The sequence below is a fragment of the Palaemon carinicauda genome, chromosome 31 (genome assembly GCF_036898095.1).
Source record: "Palaemon carinicauda isolate YSFRI2023 chromosome 31, ASM3689809v2, whole genome shotgun sequence".
In the NCBI taxonomy this organism is placed as follows: Eukaryota; Metazoa; Arthropoda; class Malacostraca; order Decapoda; family Palaemonidae; genus Palaemon; species Palaemon carinicauda.
The window spans coordinates 16,818,051-16,835,350 of NC_090755.1; the positions used below are offsets into that span (position 1 = coordinate 16,818,051).

Here is a 17,300-nt window from a genome sequence, read left to right on the forward strand (position 1 = left end):
GTAGAAATGCCTCTCTAGCTTTGGTAAGCAGCTCTTCTAGGAGGACACTCTAAAATCAAACCATTGTTCTCTAGTCTTGGGTAGTGCCACAGCCTCTGTCCCATGGTCTTCCACTGTCTTGGGTTAAATTTCTCTTGCCTGAGGGTATACCCAGGCACACTGTTCAATCTGTTTCCTTATTTCCTTTCTTCTCTGGGCTATTTTCCCTGTTGGAGCCCTTGGTCTTATAGTATCATGCTTTTCCAACTAGTGTTATAGCTTGGTAAGAAATGATAATAATGCAGGAGGGAATCAAATATTATTAAAAGGAAATAAGCTGAAAATAGTTACATAAAAACAATGAAAAGAAGGAAAATAAATTGATGATATATTAAAATCTAATATATAGAGAGGGTGTGTTACATAAGCATTTTTATAAAAGAAAGAGAATGATATTTAGTTATTTCTTCATCTTATTTTTTTATCTTATTTTTTTCACTTGTGGTAAGATGAATATACAGTACATATGTTCATAAAAAGAGAACTACTAATGGTGTATTTACAGTACTGTACGATATACAAAATACTGTAGACTTAGGCTCAAAATATGGCACTCGATTGCGTCAATTGACCGACTAATTGAGGCACACAACATTATATTATTGCATTAAAAAAAATCATGATTTTTAAAAGGATGATGGGTCTTCATTAAGTATTTTCTAACTTGTTTTCAATTTTGGGTGCATTTTAACCAGCAACAATTAGTAAATTTTTTAATGCATAATATCGTGTTGTTAGATATGAACTAGGATCTTTTGTTACTTATAAATACAGTGGTGTAGCAATGGCTTTCATGTTGTGAGTTGTCTTACCAAACACTGTACTGAAGTTATTAATAATGTACCATTCATTTCTGAAAAGTTGTAAGAACTACAGTACCATGATAGAAACCCTATGAAAACCATGTAGTGCAGTACAGTGGGTGACCAAATGTGTTAGTCAACTGCGCCTAGGTAGTGGTCTGTGTTTCGGAAAGGTTATGATTTGACTCACCCTTGGGAAGCAAGTATTCACAGATTTTTTATCTTCCCGGGTGTCTCTGTTACCTAATCCCCTCAAAGACAACGGTGCTATCGACTCCGTAGTCTTTGGAGAAGTACAAGAGTCTCACACTGTCTGGGGGGATGGCTGTGACCTCCCTGGATCACTAGTTTACAAAGAGCAAACTAGTGGGCTAGCTGGCTTTTGAAGAGATGGGATACTTTGGTCTCCCATTCCTCTAAACAGGTTACCTCAGAGGTGGCAATGATGCTTTGGAACTCATTGGTGTTGGGTGCCACGTCTCTCCATCCTAGGAGTCGTGTAGGCAGTGGTGGAATCTTGGAGAACTGCTTTGCAAGACTCCCTAATTTAGTGTTCTGTCTCTTTTCAGGGGTCCAGACCCCTCTAAGGAAGCAGCAACCAAACCTTCGGATTCGACTAAGTCTGCAGGATCAAGATCAAAAAAGAACCCTTTGCACGCTCTGAGATCCCAATCAGTACTGTACTGCCTGCAACCTGTTCCTGGAAAGAGCCTGTGCATACACAACCCTTTCCCGCACCCTAACCTGGACTTTTCAGGTTGGGGGCCAGTGGAGAAAAGGGAGTGAGAGGAAAACGCTAATGAAGGCCCCCCTCTCCCACCATCAAGAGAAGGGGGATGCTTGTCTTGCTAATGGAGAATTTGGCAGAAATATGGAGCTGAGCCTTAGGTAGTGATTGTCTTTTTGGTATGGTTATCTACTACCCTTTAAGGACTGTCGGCCCCCTATCTCATGTTATCGATAGAGTTCCTGTCCAATCATCCAACATTACCGAACATCTTAGCTTCAAAGTCGCTTGAGACGAGTCTATGATATTCTACAGTCAGCTCTTCCTTGAGGAGAAGTTGCCTTGGGACTGGAGACTGGTCATCGATCTCTCTCTTCTGAACAAGTTTGTTCGTCAAACAAAGTTCCTTATAGGCCCCTTCATCATGGAGCCCTTCAGTGGTGTTTAAAGTTTTAGAGGCTGCTCACGAATGGCATAAACAAGGTACGGTGACCTAGCTAGCAGGACAAAAATTCCCTACAGTGATCATATATACATATGATCAGCACCAAAGCTCCCTCTCCAAACCTAGCTAGGACCAGGGAGGGCCAAGCAATGGCTAGTGATGACTCAGCAGGGTCTCCCAAACCCCCCATCTTTAGCCTACAAGGATGATGAGGTTGCATACACTACAAGAAACTATCGAGCTTAAGCAGGCCTGAAACCCCAATCCAGCAGATTGCCAGGCAGAGATGTTTCCAATAGGCCACCACAACCCTAAAGAATTACTAGTCAGCCGACAGGGATCCCCCCATTCTGTCTCGTTCCGTTGGGATATTAGGTTCAGGCCGATCCTGCCTGGTGGCTGAATGAGTAAAACTTCACCAGGGAAGTCCCTCAAGACAGGCATGTATTCTCAGTTGTGTCAATAGAGGGGTGGGCCACACCTATACAACCTGATCACCGCTGGTTTTTGGTCACGAGAAGAAGTGCATCTGTATGCTAACAATATTGGAGGGAAAGACTGTCTCAGGTTAACATTATTTAAGGGATAGACTGCCTTAGTCTACTGCTTTGAGGAAGACTTGGGTTACAGCTGAGGGGCTTGCTTGGTGTGAAAAGGATTTTTGTTCAGTATCTTTCACTACAGAGCTTTGTGCAATACTGTATTATTATCTGGTGAGTGTTAAAGTAATTTATTTCTGTTTAAAAATTGTTATAATGTACAGAATTTGTGAGAATTTTGTATATGAAATAAAAATTGTTTTGCAATTTAAGAGATGCATGTGCATCATTAGGAAGTTACTGTAGTCAGTACATCACTGTGCACATTAAGACATTCTTGGTCATCTTTGTAGTATCTCTTTTGCTTGGAGCTGCTTTATTTACCTTTAATCTCACTTACTGTACTTTTACTTCATAATGGAGCTTCTGGATTTTCCTCAGTTGCACTACAGAGCTGATTGGCCTCATGGATCCATATAGCCCAAATTCAGAAATTCAAAATTTTGATTTGAGAGTTATCTAGAATTACAGGATATCTTAAGACATAGAGAATTAAGATTATTTTTAATACTGAAAGAAACATAACAAATTGGGTAACACATGTTACTCATTGCAGGTATAAATGAATTTGGTCGTAATAAACATTTTTATGAATAGTACTTACCTGGCAGTTATATGTATATAGCTGATATCTCTAAATTTCGGCAGAATTTTTCAAAATGAGGCAACCGCCTTGTGGTGGTTGGGAGGTAGGTGGTTACACCCGTCACAGGGTGGTACAAGGAATCATTCCCGTGTTCAAGACTTCAGTTCATCTCTGCCGGCTGGATCGAAAACATTGTTGGTCCACCATTGATAGTTTTTCGAATCACTTTGCCTTCTTCGCGTTTTTGGACTTCGTTTGGTGAAGTACACTGATTTAGGGATTTGGCAATCGTGTTTTTTTTTATTATGGAAATGTCAGTTTAATATTTTATAAAAATATTTTGTTACAGTTTATATAGCAAGTACTAGAGACGATATTGCTTTCTCATTCAAGCCCGTGGCAGCAGAATAAGTTCTCTCACAACGGGCAGGACTAATTATGGTCTTTTGTGTAAGAGTTTAATAGTGCAAGTTTCAGTGCTAAATTAGGGCAATTGATTCATTCAGCACAGTGGACGTCGTTTTCCTAGCCTTAGATCTCTTCCAAGCTCCCCGGCCCATGGGAGAAGGAACGTCGATCGGCGAAAGGAAACGAGAGGCGTTAGCTCACGAGCAAACGCCCTCGCGAACGTTCTTGTTCACGTTCCCAAGAATGCTCGCCCTTGCCATGGGAAAGCAAAGAGCGTTGGACGTTAAGTTTCTTACACTGCTTTTAGAATTTTGCATTGCATCACTTTTGATTTTGATGGCAATACTACAAGTCGTAGATATTCGCTGATAATATCAAGGCTTACAAACCATCATTGACACGGTTTTTGTCCCAGAGCGCCAGTGGGCCATATGAACCCTCTGGTCGGAACCGAACGCGCCGAGCGGCATAATGAATATCATTTTGCCTTAACGCTCGGCGCTAAGTCTTTCAGTCTTTCAAGACAGGACGATCGGCGCCTCGTCTTTCAGGACGATCGCCTCCTCGTCTTTCAGGACGAATGCAGCCTCGTCTTTCAGGGCGAATGCAGCCTCGTCTTTCGGGACGAATGCAGCCTCGTCTTTCAGGACGAATACAGCCTCGTCTTTCAGAACGAATGCAGCCTCGCCTTTCAGGACGAATGCAGCCTCGCCTTTCAGGACGAATGCAGCCTCGCCTTTCAGGACGAATGCAGCCTCGTCTTTCAGGACGAATGCAGCCTCGTCTTTCAGGACGAATGCAGCCTCGTCTTTCAGGACTACAGGACGAATGCAGCCTCGTCTTTCAGGACTACAGGACGAATGCAGCCTCGTCTTTCAGGACTACAGGACGAATGCAGCCTCGTCTTTCAGGACTACAGGACGAATGCAGCCTCGTCTTTCAGGACTACAGGACGAATGCAGCCTCGTCTTTCAGGACGAATGCAGCATCGTCTTTCAGGACTACAGGACGAATGCAGCCTCGTCTTTCAGGACGACAGGACGAATGTGCCTCGTCTTTCAGGACGATAGGACGATCGCCGCCTCGTCTTTCAGAACGATCGCCGCCTTGTTCTTTCAGGACGACAGGACGACGCCACGTCTTATAAGATCTTTGTCAAAGGATGACTTTAGTGATCCATTTTCTCCTGTTGAATTATTTGAGATTAATAGAAGGAGAAGGTCCTAAGTTCTGTTGCTCCATGTTCCCCACCCTCTGAGTTTTCACGTGGTCATTAATGGAGCTTTAAGAATATATTAATTTTTATTTCTTAAAACAAACCTATGATGCCAGCTTCCTTATCAGATAGGCCAGGATATCAAGTTTGGAGGTCTAGCCACGTTTAGGTCGAAGACCTTGTGGCAGCCCCACAGAGATTTTTTACAGCCCCCTTGGTGGATTGCTGAGTCTCTTAAGGAATACAGGCAATGAGGCTGGATAATTTTGAAATCAGAGGTCATAATTAAGGTACGCACTTCTCCTTTTTTCTTTCTCTCTTCTCCCTCAAGAGTTGGTCAAAGACAGGTTTTGGTGTCTTAATCAGCAAGAAATTTTTCTGCATGCTTTTTCTCTAACCGAACTAACAACAGTAGGAGCCAGACTTAGCTACTTCTGGCGAGCCTGGGAGAGGAGAGGAGCAGACCTTTGGTCCGTGTTTTTACTAAAGGATGGATGCGAAATCTTTTTCCTTGTGAATCCTCCTTTGTTAGTTACTCCGATAAGACCTTTCTGCCTAACCGACTTTGCAACTTCAAATGTCTCTCTTTTGGGAGAGGGAGTCTTTTGTCCAGTCCTGGACGTAAATGCTCTTTACGCCTTCGTTCAGAAGTCAAAGTTCTCCATGGAGACATCAAAATCTTTGGAGAAGAGGGGAGCAGACCTTTGGTCAGTACTTCCTCTGAAGGAGGATTACTTTTTCTTTTATAGGGAAACCTCCTTTAGTTTTAGCTCCAACAACAATTCTCTCTCCCAGATCTAGAGAGGAGTCTAAGTGGCAGGCTATGCAATCAAACTTTATCTGAGGTTTGTTTACAAGAAAGAAAGGGGCAAGAATGGGTCAGTTTCGGGCCGTGTGTTTTGGTCTCAGCTCCGCCCCTCTAATGTTCACGAAACTTTTGCTTAAGGTAGCAGAATACTGCACTCAAGAGAAATCAGAGCATCCCTGTATCTAGATTTTTAGATAACGTTGAGCCTATCAAAATAATTAGGTCTTCCTGTCAACAAGAAGAGTCTCTTCTGACACCAGGACGCTCAGCACCACGTCTTTTAGAACGTTCAGCGTCTCGCTCTGTTAACCTCTCGGCTCCACGTCTTACAGGACGGTCGGCGCCATGTCTTACAAGACTATCGGTTCCTCACCTTCCTGGACGCTCAGCTCCACGTCTTACAGGACTATCGGCACCACGTCTTACAGGTCTATCGGCGCCACGTCTTACAGGACGATCGGCGCCTTGTCTTTCAGGACGCTCGACGTCGAAGTTCTAGCATGAGGCATGACTTTGAACATGAGAATCTAGGACTTCGTGATGACATTATTTGAATCGTATGTCGAGATTAAGGATGCCTTCTTTCCGATCTCTTGGATCAAGAAAGTTTTTTTTTTTTTTTTTTTTCAAGCAAGGTTTGTTCAAGGGCAAAGAAACATCGGGGCAAACATGCTCAGCAGGAAGAGACTAGTTTTTCCCACAGAATGGTCTCTCAACCCACAAGTCTGTCAGTCTCTGGATGTTGTGGGGCAGACCTGTAACAGACCTTTTTGCCTCCAACTTGAACAAGAGGATCCCCTACTACTGCTCCCTAGTCCCGGATGAGGAAACTGTAGCAGTGGACTCCTTCTTGATGGATTGGACGGGGGTGGACATGTATGTGTTGCCCCCGTTCAAGATCATCAATCTGGTCTTCAGGAAATTCGCTCCCCTCGATTCGGGACGAATGATCCTAGCGGCTCCATTCTGGCCTGCAAAGGAATGGTTTTCGGAAGTGATGGGCATGTTGATGGACTTCCCAAGAAGACTTCGGCAAGTCCAGATCTTTTCAAACAGCCCCACTTCGAGAGGTATCATCAAACCCCCCTTGCTCTCAAACTGACTTCCTTCAGACTGACTAGAAGCTTGTCAGATCTCGAGGCTTTTCGGCACAAGCGGCAAAAGCTATCGCCAGAGCAAGGAGGATCTCTTCACAAAGAGTCTACCAATCTAAGTGGGAGACCTTTAGAGCTTGACTCAGGCGGCACAAGTTTTCCTCAACCACTACCTCTCTGAGCCAGATAGCAGACTTCTTCTTGTACCTCAGACAGGATGCTAAAGCTGGCTCTATCTACCATCAATGGATACAGCAGTATGCTCTCGACCGTCTTTAGGCATAGAGGCCTAGAGTTGTCCCAAAATTAAGATTTGCAGGACCTCATTGGGTCTTTTGAGACGACGTAATAAGTACTCTTAAACCTGGATGTGGTGTTTAAGTTTCTGTGCTCCAAGAAATTTGAACCTATCTCGCTAGCCTCTCGTCGAGTTGTAACGAAGAAAACCCTCTTCCTTATGACTCTAGCGAATGCCAAAAAGGTCAGCGAAGTCCAGGCGATTGAGAAGCGGGTAAGCTTCAATTAGGATAGAGCGGTTTGTGCCTTAAGGTTCGTCTTTCTCGGCAAGAACGAGAACCCTTCGAAACCCTGTCCTACGACGTTTGATGTCATTAACCTCACGAACCCAGTGGGTCAAGAGAAGGAAAGACTCCTCTACCCAGTTAGGTCCCTCAAAGCTTATTTGGCTCACACTATGAACGTGAGCTGTGCATCCAACTCTTTATGGTGTTCAGTGAAGGATCCACAAAAAACCCCTGTCAAAGAACGCTTGTCCTTTTTTCCACAAAAAAACCCTGTCAAAGAACGCTTGTCCTTTTTTCCTGAGGGAAAGTATTAGGGAAGCCCACCTCTCATGTGAGGAGGAACACTTCGCCCTGTTGAAATTACGGGCTTATGAAGTGAGAGCCATTGCTACCTCTCTGGCATATCAGGAATATATGTTAGTTAGGCAATTCATGGATGCAATTTTCTGGAGGAGCAACTCTGTCTTCGCTTCTCATTAACTTAGAGAGGTGAGAGTAGACTTTGGCAAGTGCTATACATTGGGCCCATACGTAGCTGCGGTTTCTGTATTAGGCAAAGGAGTTAATAACCCCCCTCAACCTTAGTTTATATGCATGTATGAAGGTTTGTGTTTTTATGATAGTCTGAGGACTTCGTCTTGTGGTACGGTTCCCTCAGTCTAGATAGATAGTTTATGTCTATGCTGCAGGGTTAGGTGGTTAGTTTTAGTAAGGTTGCAGTTTTTTTTTATATGGGGCAAAGGTAGTTTCTGAAGTCTAGTCAAGTTGTTGGTCTTATCCCTTTGACAGACTCGATTGAGTTTTTTGCAGCATTGCAGGCTTACTCCTGGATAAACACTCCTAAGGGAAAGCGACTCTAGAGGCTGTACCTTTGAAATCAGCTACCTTAGCAGGCAAGGAATCAAGGTGTTTTATCTCCTACAACTCTTTTGTTGTTTCACCAACGATGTTTACTGTCTGTTTCCCTCCTCCAAATATGTGAATCAGCTATATATATATAACTGCCAGGTAAGTACTATTCATAAAAATTGAGTTTTTATGATAAAACAAAGTTTTATGAATACTTACCTGGCAGTTATATATATATTCGAAGGCCTACCCAACTCCCCTCAGGAGACAGGTCGGGCATAGATGAACTGAAGTCTTGAACACGGGAATGATTCCTTGTACCACCCTGTGACGGGTGTAACCACCTACCTCCCAACCACCACAAGACGGTTGCCTTGTTTTGAAAAATTCTGCCGAAATTTAGAGATATCAGCTATATATATATAACTGCCAGGTAAGTATTCATAAAACTTTGTTTTATCATAAAAACTCCATAATTCAGGAATTTTCTAAGTTGTAAAGGGAATTTTCTAGTTTGTAAAGGGAATATTCCAACTAAATTATAGTACCGTATGGTTATAACGTCTAGATACGAAAGTTTCTCTATAAGAAAAACTCATTTTATGAAACAAAATACGATTTTTTTGCCTTATATTACGAAAAAATACTAAGGATATTAAGTGAAATTTCTCCACCCGCCGAAAATTTTAAAATTTGTTCGCTGCGCAAACTTTAGACTCGCCACCATCGTCCTGCTCTCCCATTGGTTATCTGCCATAAGATCCTGCTCTATCGATCTGCATCTTTCCCATTATATATCTGTAGGCGTCCCTCAACCATTTCGTTTCAGCATTAGCTATTGTTCATATTGGATTCCTGTTGGTGATTTCAATTTTGTACCCATAGGTTTCGTGTTGCTTTATTTAACCCGTAATTCTATAGCCATGAGTCCCAATACTGTAATGTTGCTGATGTTCAAGGACAGAGGAAGAGGATGCTTTCTGTGGAAACGAAGTTAGAAATAATCAAGAAGTATGAGGGTAGCATGCGGTTGAGTGTTATCGCTAAGGAGTATGGCCGAAATCTGTCGACGATAGGCACCATCCTTACGCAGAAGGAAGCCATCGAAGAAGCAACACCTTCTAAGGGCGTGACTGTTTTTTCAAGTAAGAGGAGCTACGTCCATGATGAGATGGATAGATTTCTTCTCCTCTGTATTAAAGACAAGGAAATTGCTGGAGAGACAGTCACTGAGATTGTAATCTGCCAAAAGGTTGGTGCCTTTTTAGGTGATTTTGTCAATGTTCTGACCAAAGACGACGCAGGAGAAGGGACATCGCAGCAGGCACTGCCAGAGTTCAAGGCTTCACGAAGGTGGTTTGAAAAATTCAGGAGACGGACTGGCGTTCATTCAATGGTGCGTCATCGGTAGGCTGCCAGCTCTGACACAAAAGCGGCGGAAGCCTGTTAAGAAATTTGACAATTGACACTCCTGGAAGACTACATTCCCCTGCAAGTCTTCAACTGTGACAAAACTGGGCTCTTTTGGAAAAAATGCCCCGTCGAACCTATATCACTGCGGAAGAGAAGAAGCTGCCCAGGTATAAGCCTTTGAAGGACAGGCCTACCCTTGCACTCTGTGCCAATGCCGGAGGGGCTTGTAAGGTTAAGCCCTTACTCGTGTATCATTTGGAGAGTCCCCGAGCCTTCAAGTCTCACAAAGTGCTAAAGGAGAAGCTTCCAGTGATGTGGAAGGCTACTGTGAAAGCCTGGGTAATGAGACAGTTTTTTGTAGAGTGGGTAAACCTCTGTTTCATTCCAACTGTTAAAAATTATCTAGAAGAGAACCATCTCCCTCTGAAATGTCTTCTAGTGTTGGACAACGCCCTTGCTTACCCTCTTGACCTCGAGGATGATATCCTACTTGAATATTCCTTTATTAAGTTTCTCTACCTTCCACCGAACACCACCCCTCTCCTCTAGCCAATGGACCAGCAAAGATGTTTTAAAATCACTGACAGCACAAACCCTGCCCTTTGTGAATTTTGGAAGGAGCATTTTGATATTTTGATATGCCTCTGACTAATCGATCAAGCTTGGCGGGAGGTTTCGAGGCACACCTTGAACTCTTTGTAGAAGAAGCTGTGGCCTGATACCGTCTCCACATGAGACCTTTAGGGATTCAATGTAGGCCTAGCTGAAGGCAAAGCCAAAATCATTGACAATTCCAAACCTTGTTCCACAACCTGAGGTTGAGGATATCGTTTCACTTGGGAAGTGCATAAGGCTGGTCATTGATGAGGATGACATAAATAAGCTTCTCTAGGTGCACCAAGAGGTGCTTACGACAAACAACCTGATGGAGTTGGAGGCCATACAACTGAACAACGTTCAGGGATGGTTCTCTGGGGGGGGGGGACACGGATGCAACTACGACAACGGCAGAAATTAAGGAGATGCTATCTTCATATATATTGGTAGATTTCATATGAAAAAAAAAAACACCCCGAAAAGGTTCCCGCAGGTCGTCTTCTTGTGCAGTATAATGACATTTGCCCGAGTCATTTCAGGAACATTTTAAGAAGTAGGCAGAAATAAGCTTCCTCGATTGTTATTTTTCAAAGAGACCATTAGTAAGCCAAGGTGAAGGTCAAAGTAACCCAAAAAAAATGGAGAAGTAGAAGTGAAGAAACAGGAAATTTAGAAATTGCAAAATGTTAAGTGAAAAAAAGATTTAAATTAGAAAAAAGCAAAAAAAAAAAAAGGAATTAATTTCAAGTGTTTTGTAAATGTATGTGTTAATGTCTTTTGTAAAGTTAAGTATTAATGTTTTCTGCTGTTTCCAATCCTTCTCTGCCGCCATTTTCGCTTTCGGACATCACCTCACTCGAGAGAAAAGATTCCACATTTTCGTAATATTATTTTTCATTTATTATTGCATTATGTTCTAATATCTACTCCTTTACAGGTATTAATGGTTAGGTTAGGTTTATTGAATGATTCAAATGTATTTTGCTCTATTTCATTCTAGTTTTACCTTTATTATAAAATGTAATGTTGATTTTTTCGTAGGGGTTGGATCGAGTAGGATGATTTAGGCTTACATGTAAAGTGTGACTCATTACTGTATACGAAAAAATCATGTTAAGAAAGCCACTCTGGAGCAAATTAATTTTGTATCCTGGGGTAATGCTGTTTTAATTTTTCATTACTACCGCTGGATGAGTACTATTTTCACATACTATAGTTAAGAGAGAAATCACAATACAATTTTTGTAATTCATAAAAATAGTTTATGTGGAGATTTTTATGCAAAATTTAAGTTTTCTATACTTTTATATCAGAAATCTAAAATGTTAAACTCAAATAACTTTAGCTTCCAAATTAACTCTGCTTTTGTGTAATTTGAACAAAGTTATGTCATTGTGTGCGTTTATTTTTCAGGAAAGCTGAACTTTATCAAGCTTTAGAGGCACTGAAAGAGCAACATGACAGAGACCTGGAACTTTACACAAAGAAACCGGAGAGGCATCCTCTATATGAAGAATTCTATTCCAATTATTTAGCTAAATATAAGGAAAATTATCCAGAAAGTAATGATTTTCATCATTTTGAAAAACTCTGGAAAAAGTTTTGGACAGTTACACTAAAAGAACTCCTGACGAACGAATACAGGGCTAAGTTTGGAAACCAATATGAGAGCATAACTACTGAAATATCATATATTGAAAGTCAAAAGGAGAGGTAAAAGATAGAACCATTACGCAAACAGAAAAATATTAACAAACAAGAACTATTTCTCTGTGGTGAAAGTGATGAAATAAATCTAGGTAGCTGGTTGCAACTAAAGCCATGGTCTGTTCATCACAGGGAGGATATAATTGAGCTAGTTGAAAGGATATTAAATCCTATTAGTAATGAAGTTCTTAGGGGCAGAGGAAATGGGGAAGATGCAAGGAAAACAGAATTTAAGAAAGTGTTACCTACATCTGAATGCTTGGTGCCCAATTCATCTAGAGAAAAAATACTGTACTTTCATGGGTATATTCCCTCTATATTAAGAGATGCATGCCCATCTTTAGGTCCACCACTGTCTTCTATAGTAAAAGAACTTATAAAAAAATTATTTGATTGTCGGTCAAATAAGTAGTGTTTGTAAACTACTTGTATAAACTAACAATATGATGATCTTACAAACAGCTTCTGAAGAATTTGCAAAGAAGGCTTCTAGCAAGGTCCTACTTAGTCACAAATGGATGTTGGCAAGTAATCATGCAATAAAGCTACTTGGGTACCGAAAATTAATGTTGTAAGGGTAGTGAGAATAGGCTAAAGGATTAAGATAGTATCCTTACATTAAATGCCATATCAATTCATAAGGATACAGCTTTTTATAATCCTCAGATAACAAGATCCATGGCTGCAAAGAAAGTACCTTGTTGGTTATCCAGCAACAATTGCTAAAAAGGAAGGAGAGAGTTAAATCAGGTTCTTCAAAGAAGTCTCATAAAAAGAATTCCTTGATGAGAAAAACCAAGTACAAGGACATCATTTGAACAGTTATAATTATTTTTCCTCTGTATTTATTTTCTGCATGGTTTGAAGTGCAAGCTGTTGAGTCAAGGCAGATAGAATGATATTTTAGATTGAACTTTTTGACAAGATCTGGTTGTAACAGAAACATCACCAACAGGTAGTGCTCCCAGTTTAAAACTTTTAATACAGTAATTACTTTGCTTTGTTGACATGGGACTGAGCTGCAGTTCAATAGAACTTTCTACTTGAGTGTTTTTAACTATTTTAGCATCATATTTTGAATTGTGTATATATTAAGTATTTTTAATATAAAGAATATTGGTTCTTGTGTTTATCTAAAATCCTTTACAGTATTATAAGAGTTTTGGTAACCCATATTTTATCCCCTCTCTCACAGAGTAGGTAGACTAGCCCAGATCAAAGAAAGCCATATTCTTTCAAAATAATTTACAAGAAATAAATGCGACAACCTACAGAGGTCAATCATATGGTGGACATTTCATAGGATGAGCCTTGTCCTTATAAGTGAGAATAATTAAAAAACAATTCCTTCTATTTGACTTGAAGGTATAAGTTATTACCTTACCAACCTTTCACTTTTGTTATGGCTCCCATTCGTGTATCCAGCTATCTATATTGATGTAAACTGATGGTAAGTAGTTGTCTTCATTTTTTTAATTTGTTTTGTGGCCCAATATATGTAAATATAAGGGAGGGGACTTAAAGCTCTCATAAATTACTAAACGATAAAATTAGTTGTAGTGGTTTTGCCTGAAGGTGATCTATATGTGGCATAATTTGTTCTTCAGAATTTTTTTCTTGTATTGAATTTAATACATAATAGTGTATTTCACTTTTGGATTATGGTTAAAGTTACATGCAATTTTTACATGTGTATTTCACTTTTGGATTATGGTTAAAGTTACATGCAATATTTACTTGTGTGTGTATCTAATTGATTCAATGTCCTCCAGTGGTGATAATCTCATTCTTCCACCTTGCTGTTCAACCTCTTAACTTTTACCTAACAATGCAACAACAGGATTTTCTCCCAATTTTGCCATAATTCTAAATGGCCTCCCCAGCCCCAATGCTGAACCATATGACCCAATTTCATGAATCCGTTCATCAGTCCATTACTGCTGAAGACTATCTGAGAAATTCTTGTTATGATGCTTTTCTGCACCACAGTACAAGCCAAGTGCATAATATCTAGACAGTTTTATTGTAGTACTGTAATTGTCCTTTTGGTTGTCCTATCAATTAATTGATGTATAATTTATATGTAGAAAGTACATTTCCCTATTATTATTACTACCAAAATAGTGGACTCTATACCTTACATAGTAGTACTTGACTCCCAATTTTCCCAAAAGCCCGACGTGCAGTCATTGCCTAGGTAAGTATATTAGCCAATAGGTGGTTTTATGGCTATTATAGTCATTCTATGATCATAGTAATTTCTTTATATGATTTTCTGTGAAATGGATACATGAGCAGGGTATTAATTATAGCTATTTACATAAATCCTTCTCCAATTAAAGTCCCTGTGTTTCAGGCTCAAGACAGCTCTTTAAGTATTCATCAGAATGATGTCACTCATTTCAAAACGATTAGAATCCTAGGACTCTTCTTCTTTGTCTGCATCTTTTCCCACTTTTATGTGCGGTCAATGTTTCTGGCCAGCGTTCTCCATCTACCTCTGTCCCACACCTCATCACCGGTTAAGACTAAGAGTGGTTTTGTACCTGGACATTGTCTAAGTATAAGGAATCAATTAAAAAGGAAAATTAATTTTGGTTTTCTGACATCGTGATACCGAAGGTCATTGATGGGACAAAAGAATAAAAAGGATTCAAGTTCAAGTATGGTTATTCAGATTGATGGATCAGTTGGGGGTCCTCGTGAATTTCGAGAAGTCCCTCCTGGCTCTGACTCAGAAGACTATACTGTATTTGGGGATGATATAAGCAACTTCCTCTTCAGGCTTTTCCATTGGAGAAGGGGATCCAGGCTTTTCTTCTTTTTCTACAAAAGGTCAAAACATCGTAGCCAATGTAGGTTCAGATGTGAATGGGGCTACTATGAACCATGGCCTCCTTAGAGAAATTTGTCCCACTGGGTCACCTGAAGATGATTGTTTTTCGATTACAATTTAGTTCACATTGGAACAGGACAATCGATCTATTCTAGTGATGAAAAATAAACATCTGCTACTGAAATATAAGAGATTAATCATCTCAATTCACAACACACCCAACTCAGCAATTAACAAAAATACCAAATAGAAATAAATGGGAAAAGGCATTATTCAATCATACACAGGAACTTAAACTTTGACCCCAACTCCTAACAAGGGTAATGACAACATTATATCATATTGTATATCACAAGATAGGCAATTGAATTATGCAGATTTTTGCGCCAGTTTTATGCAAATTCGATAGAAATTGGCGATTATATTGCAAAAAAATACTTTTGACCTTGGCCTTGAATTTTGACCAAATCCCTCCCAAAATGTTATCAAATTGTCCTTGATCATCCCAGTAAATTTCATGTGATTTGGTCAAATAGTTTTTGAGTTATGTGAATCACAAACACACACACAGACATAGATACAAATAAATACAAACTATACAGTAATGCCTCACAACACAAAATTAATTGGTTCAGTAATGGCTTTTGTAACGTGATTTTTTAGTCTTGTGAGTCGCCTTCTACATGTAAATAGCTTAATTTGTTCCAGACCCTACCAAAAGCACCACATTGAATAATTATAAAAAGGATACACCACTAAACAATAATAAATGTATGACAAGCACTGTATTTGGATCATTAAATAATAAATTAAATGGCGATTATATTGCAAAAAAATACTTTTGACCTTGGCCTTGAATTTTGACCAAATCCCTCCCAAAATGTTATCAAATTGTCCTTGATCATCCCAGTAAATTTCATGTGATTTGGTCAAATAGTTTTTGAGTTATGTGAATCACAAACACACACACAGACATAGATACAAATAAATACAAACTATACAGTAATGCCTCACAACACAAAATTAATTGGTTCAGTAATGGCTTTTGTAACGTGATTTTTTAGTCTTGTGAGTCGCCTTCTACATGTAAATAGCTTAATTTGTTCCAGACCCTACCAAAAGCACCACATTGAATAATTATAAAAAGGATACACCACTAAACAGTAATAAATGTATGACAAGCACTGTATTTGGATCATTCAATAATAAATTAACCGTTGGTAACCTGTAAAAGAAGCGTATAATTAGAGCAAACAGTAAAAATACAGAAACCAAAATGTAGAACCTTACCTTTGGAGTGAGGCGGTAGAGGAGGATGACAAATGGCAGAAAACATTAACAAGTGGCAGAAAGCGTAAACACTTAACTTTACAAAGCATATTTACAAATGACAGAAAACATTATAACTTAATTTTAGAAAACACATTTACAAATGACAGGAAATATTAACACTTTACGATAAACTTGAAATAAATTTTATTTTTTTCTAAATTTTTTTTTTTTTTTTTACTTTATGTTTTGTATTTTCTAAAGTTGATTACACTATGTTTTTAAATATAAAACTTAACCGCAGGTTATATAAGAATGGCTAGCGTCCCTGACGCCTCGGCAGGAAATTCAAAATCTCGCGTGGCTATCGCAGATATGCCAGGTGTACACTAGTGCTCTCACGGTACAACAGGTAGAACTATACCCAACCTCTTTAGATTTTTCCCTGCCGGCATGGCGGTCGGTTCTATTAGAAATTCTCTCTCGCTTTTTACTCTGGTTGGACGTTATTTGGTGATGTATTAACGTTTTTTGAGTTTAGGCTTTCGCTTTTTTGTTTTATTTGAACTGTGATCATATATTTATAACTTAAAAGGTAAGATTAAAAGGGTTTTCGACCTATTTTAAACCTCACGAAAGCATAGGACGAAAGGTGAACATCTCGTCCATTGATGACGTCACAGCCTTATGTCGTAGGCTATAAGTCCGACTTGCTTTTACAAAGAATTATAAGTGGATACTTTCTTTTGAAATATTAAGTTATAAATTTAATTGAAGGATTATTAATCTAAGAAAATTTTATCCTTTTAATAGTTTTCTTGAGGTAATCTTCAATCTGTTTGCAAAGATTAACTAGCGTTCAGTTGTTACGCAGTTATCAGTATTGTTACAATATTACAATATTTCGTAGAGATTTTTATGAATAGTACATTCTTCTTATTTCTCAAGTTTTTTAGTTGTACTATATAAAAGGAACATTTTATTTTGAGATTAATTGATCCTGTCAGTATTTTTCCTTAGTCAGAGATTAAAGGAAGTTATATTTCACTTAATGTTTATACGAATCGATGTAGCACACGATTCTATGTATCGTTGTTTTCCTTAGTGGAATACTAAGATTGTTCATATATTAAGTGTAAATGTTCCAATGAATACGAGTGATGATTCATCTCTTATTGGAATTCCTTAATTTAAGGGTTTATTTTATTTTATAAATATACCTATTAAGGTAATATTTAATTTTTAATTTTTCGCTGCATTTATATGGGATTCAGTAATTTTTCAATCCCGTTCGAACGATTGAGAGAATTGTAAGTCTCTCTTTAAGAGTTCATTTTGTTTGAGATAACGTATACTTTGCTTTTCAAATGATTGTGAAAC

At 39.2% G+C, this 17,300-nt stretch overlaps 1 protein-coding gene across 3 annotated transcripts in view; it reads left to right on the plus strand.

The window, feature by feature from the left end:
* LOC137624325 (uncharacterized) overlaps positions 1–12,936 on the plus strand; it is a 224,961-nt gene extending 212,025 nt beyond the window's left edge. For all 3 annotated transcript variants that reach the window (XM_068354999.1, XM_068355000.1, XM_068355001.1), the window contains one exon: positions 11,522–12,936. In XM_068354999.1, the coding sequence (XP_068211100.1) occupies positions 11,522–11,825 (304 nt within the window). In that variant the 3' untranslated portion in view covers positions 11,826–12,936. The remainder of the gene's footprint in view (positions 1–11,521) is intronic.
* The last annotated feature ends 4,364 nt before the right edge of the window (positions 12,937–17,300 follow it).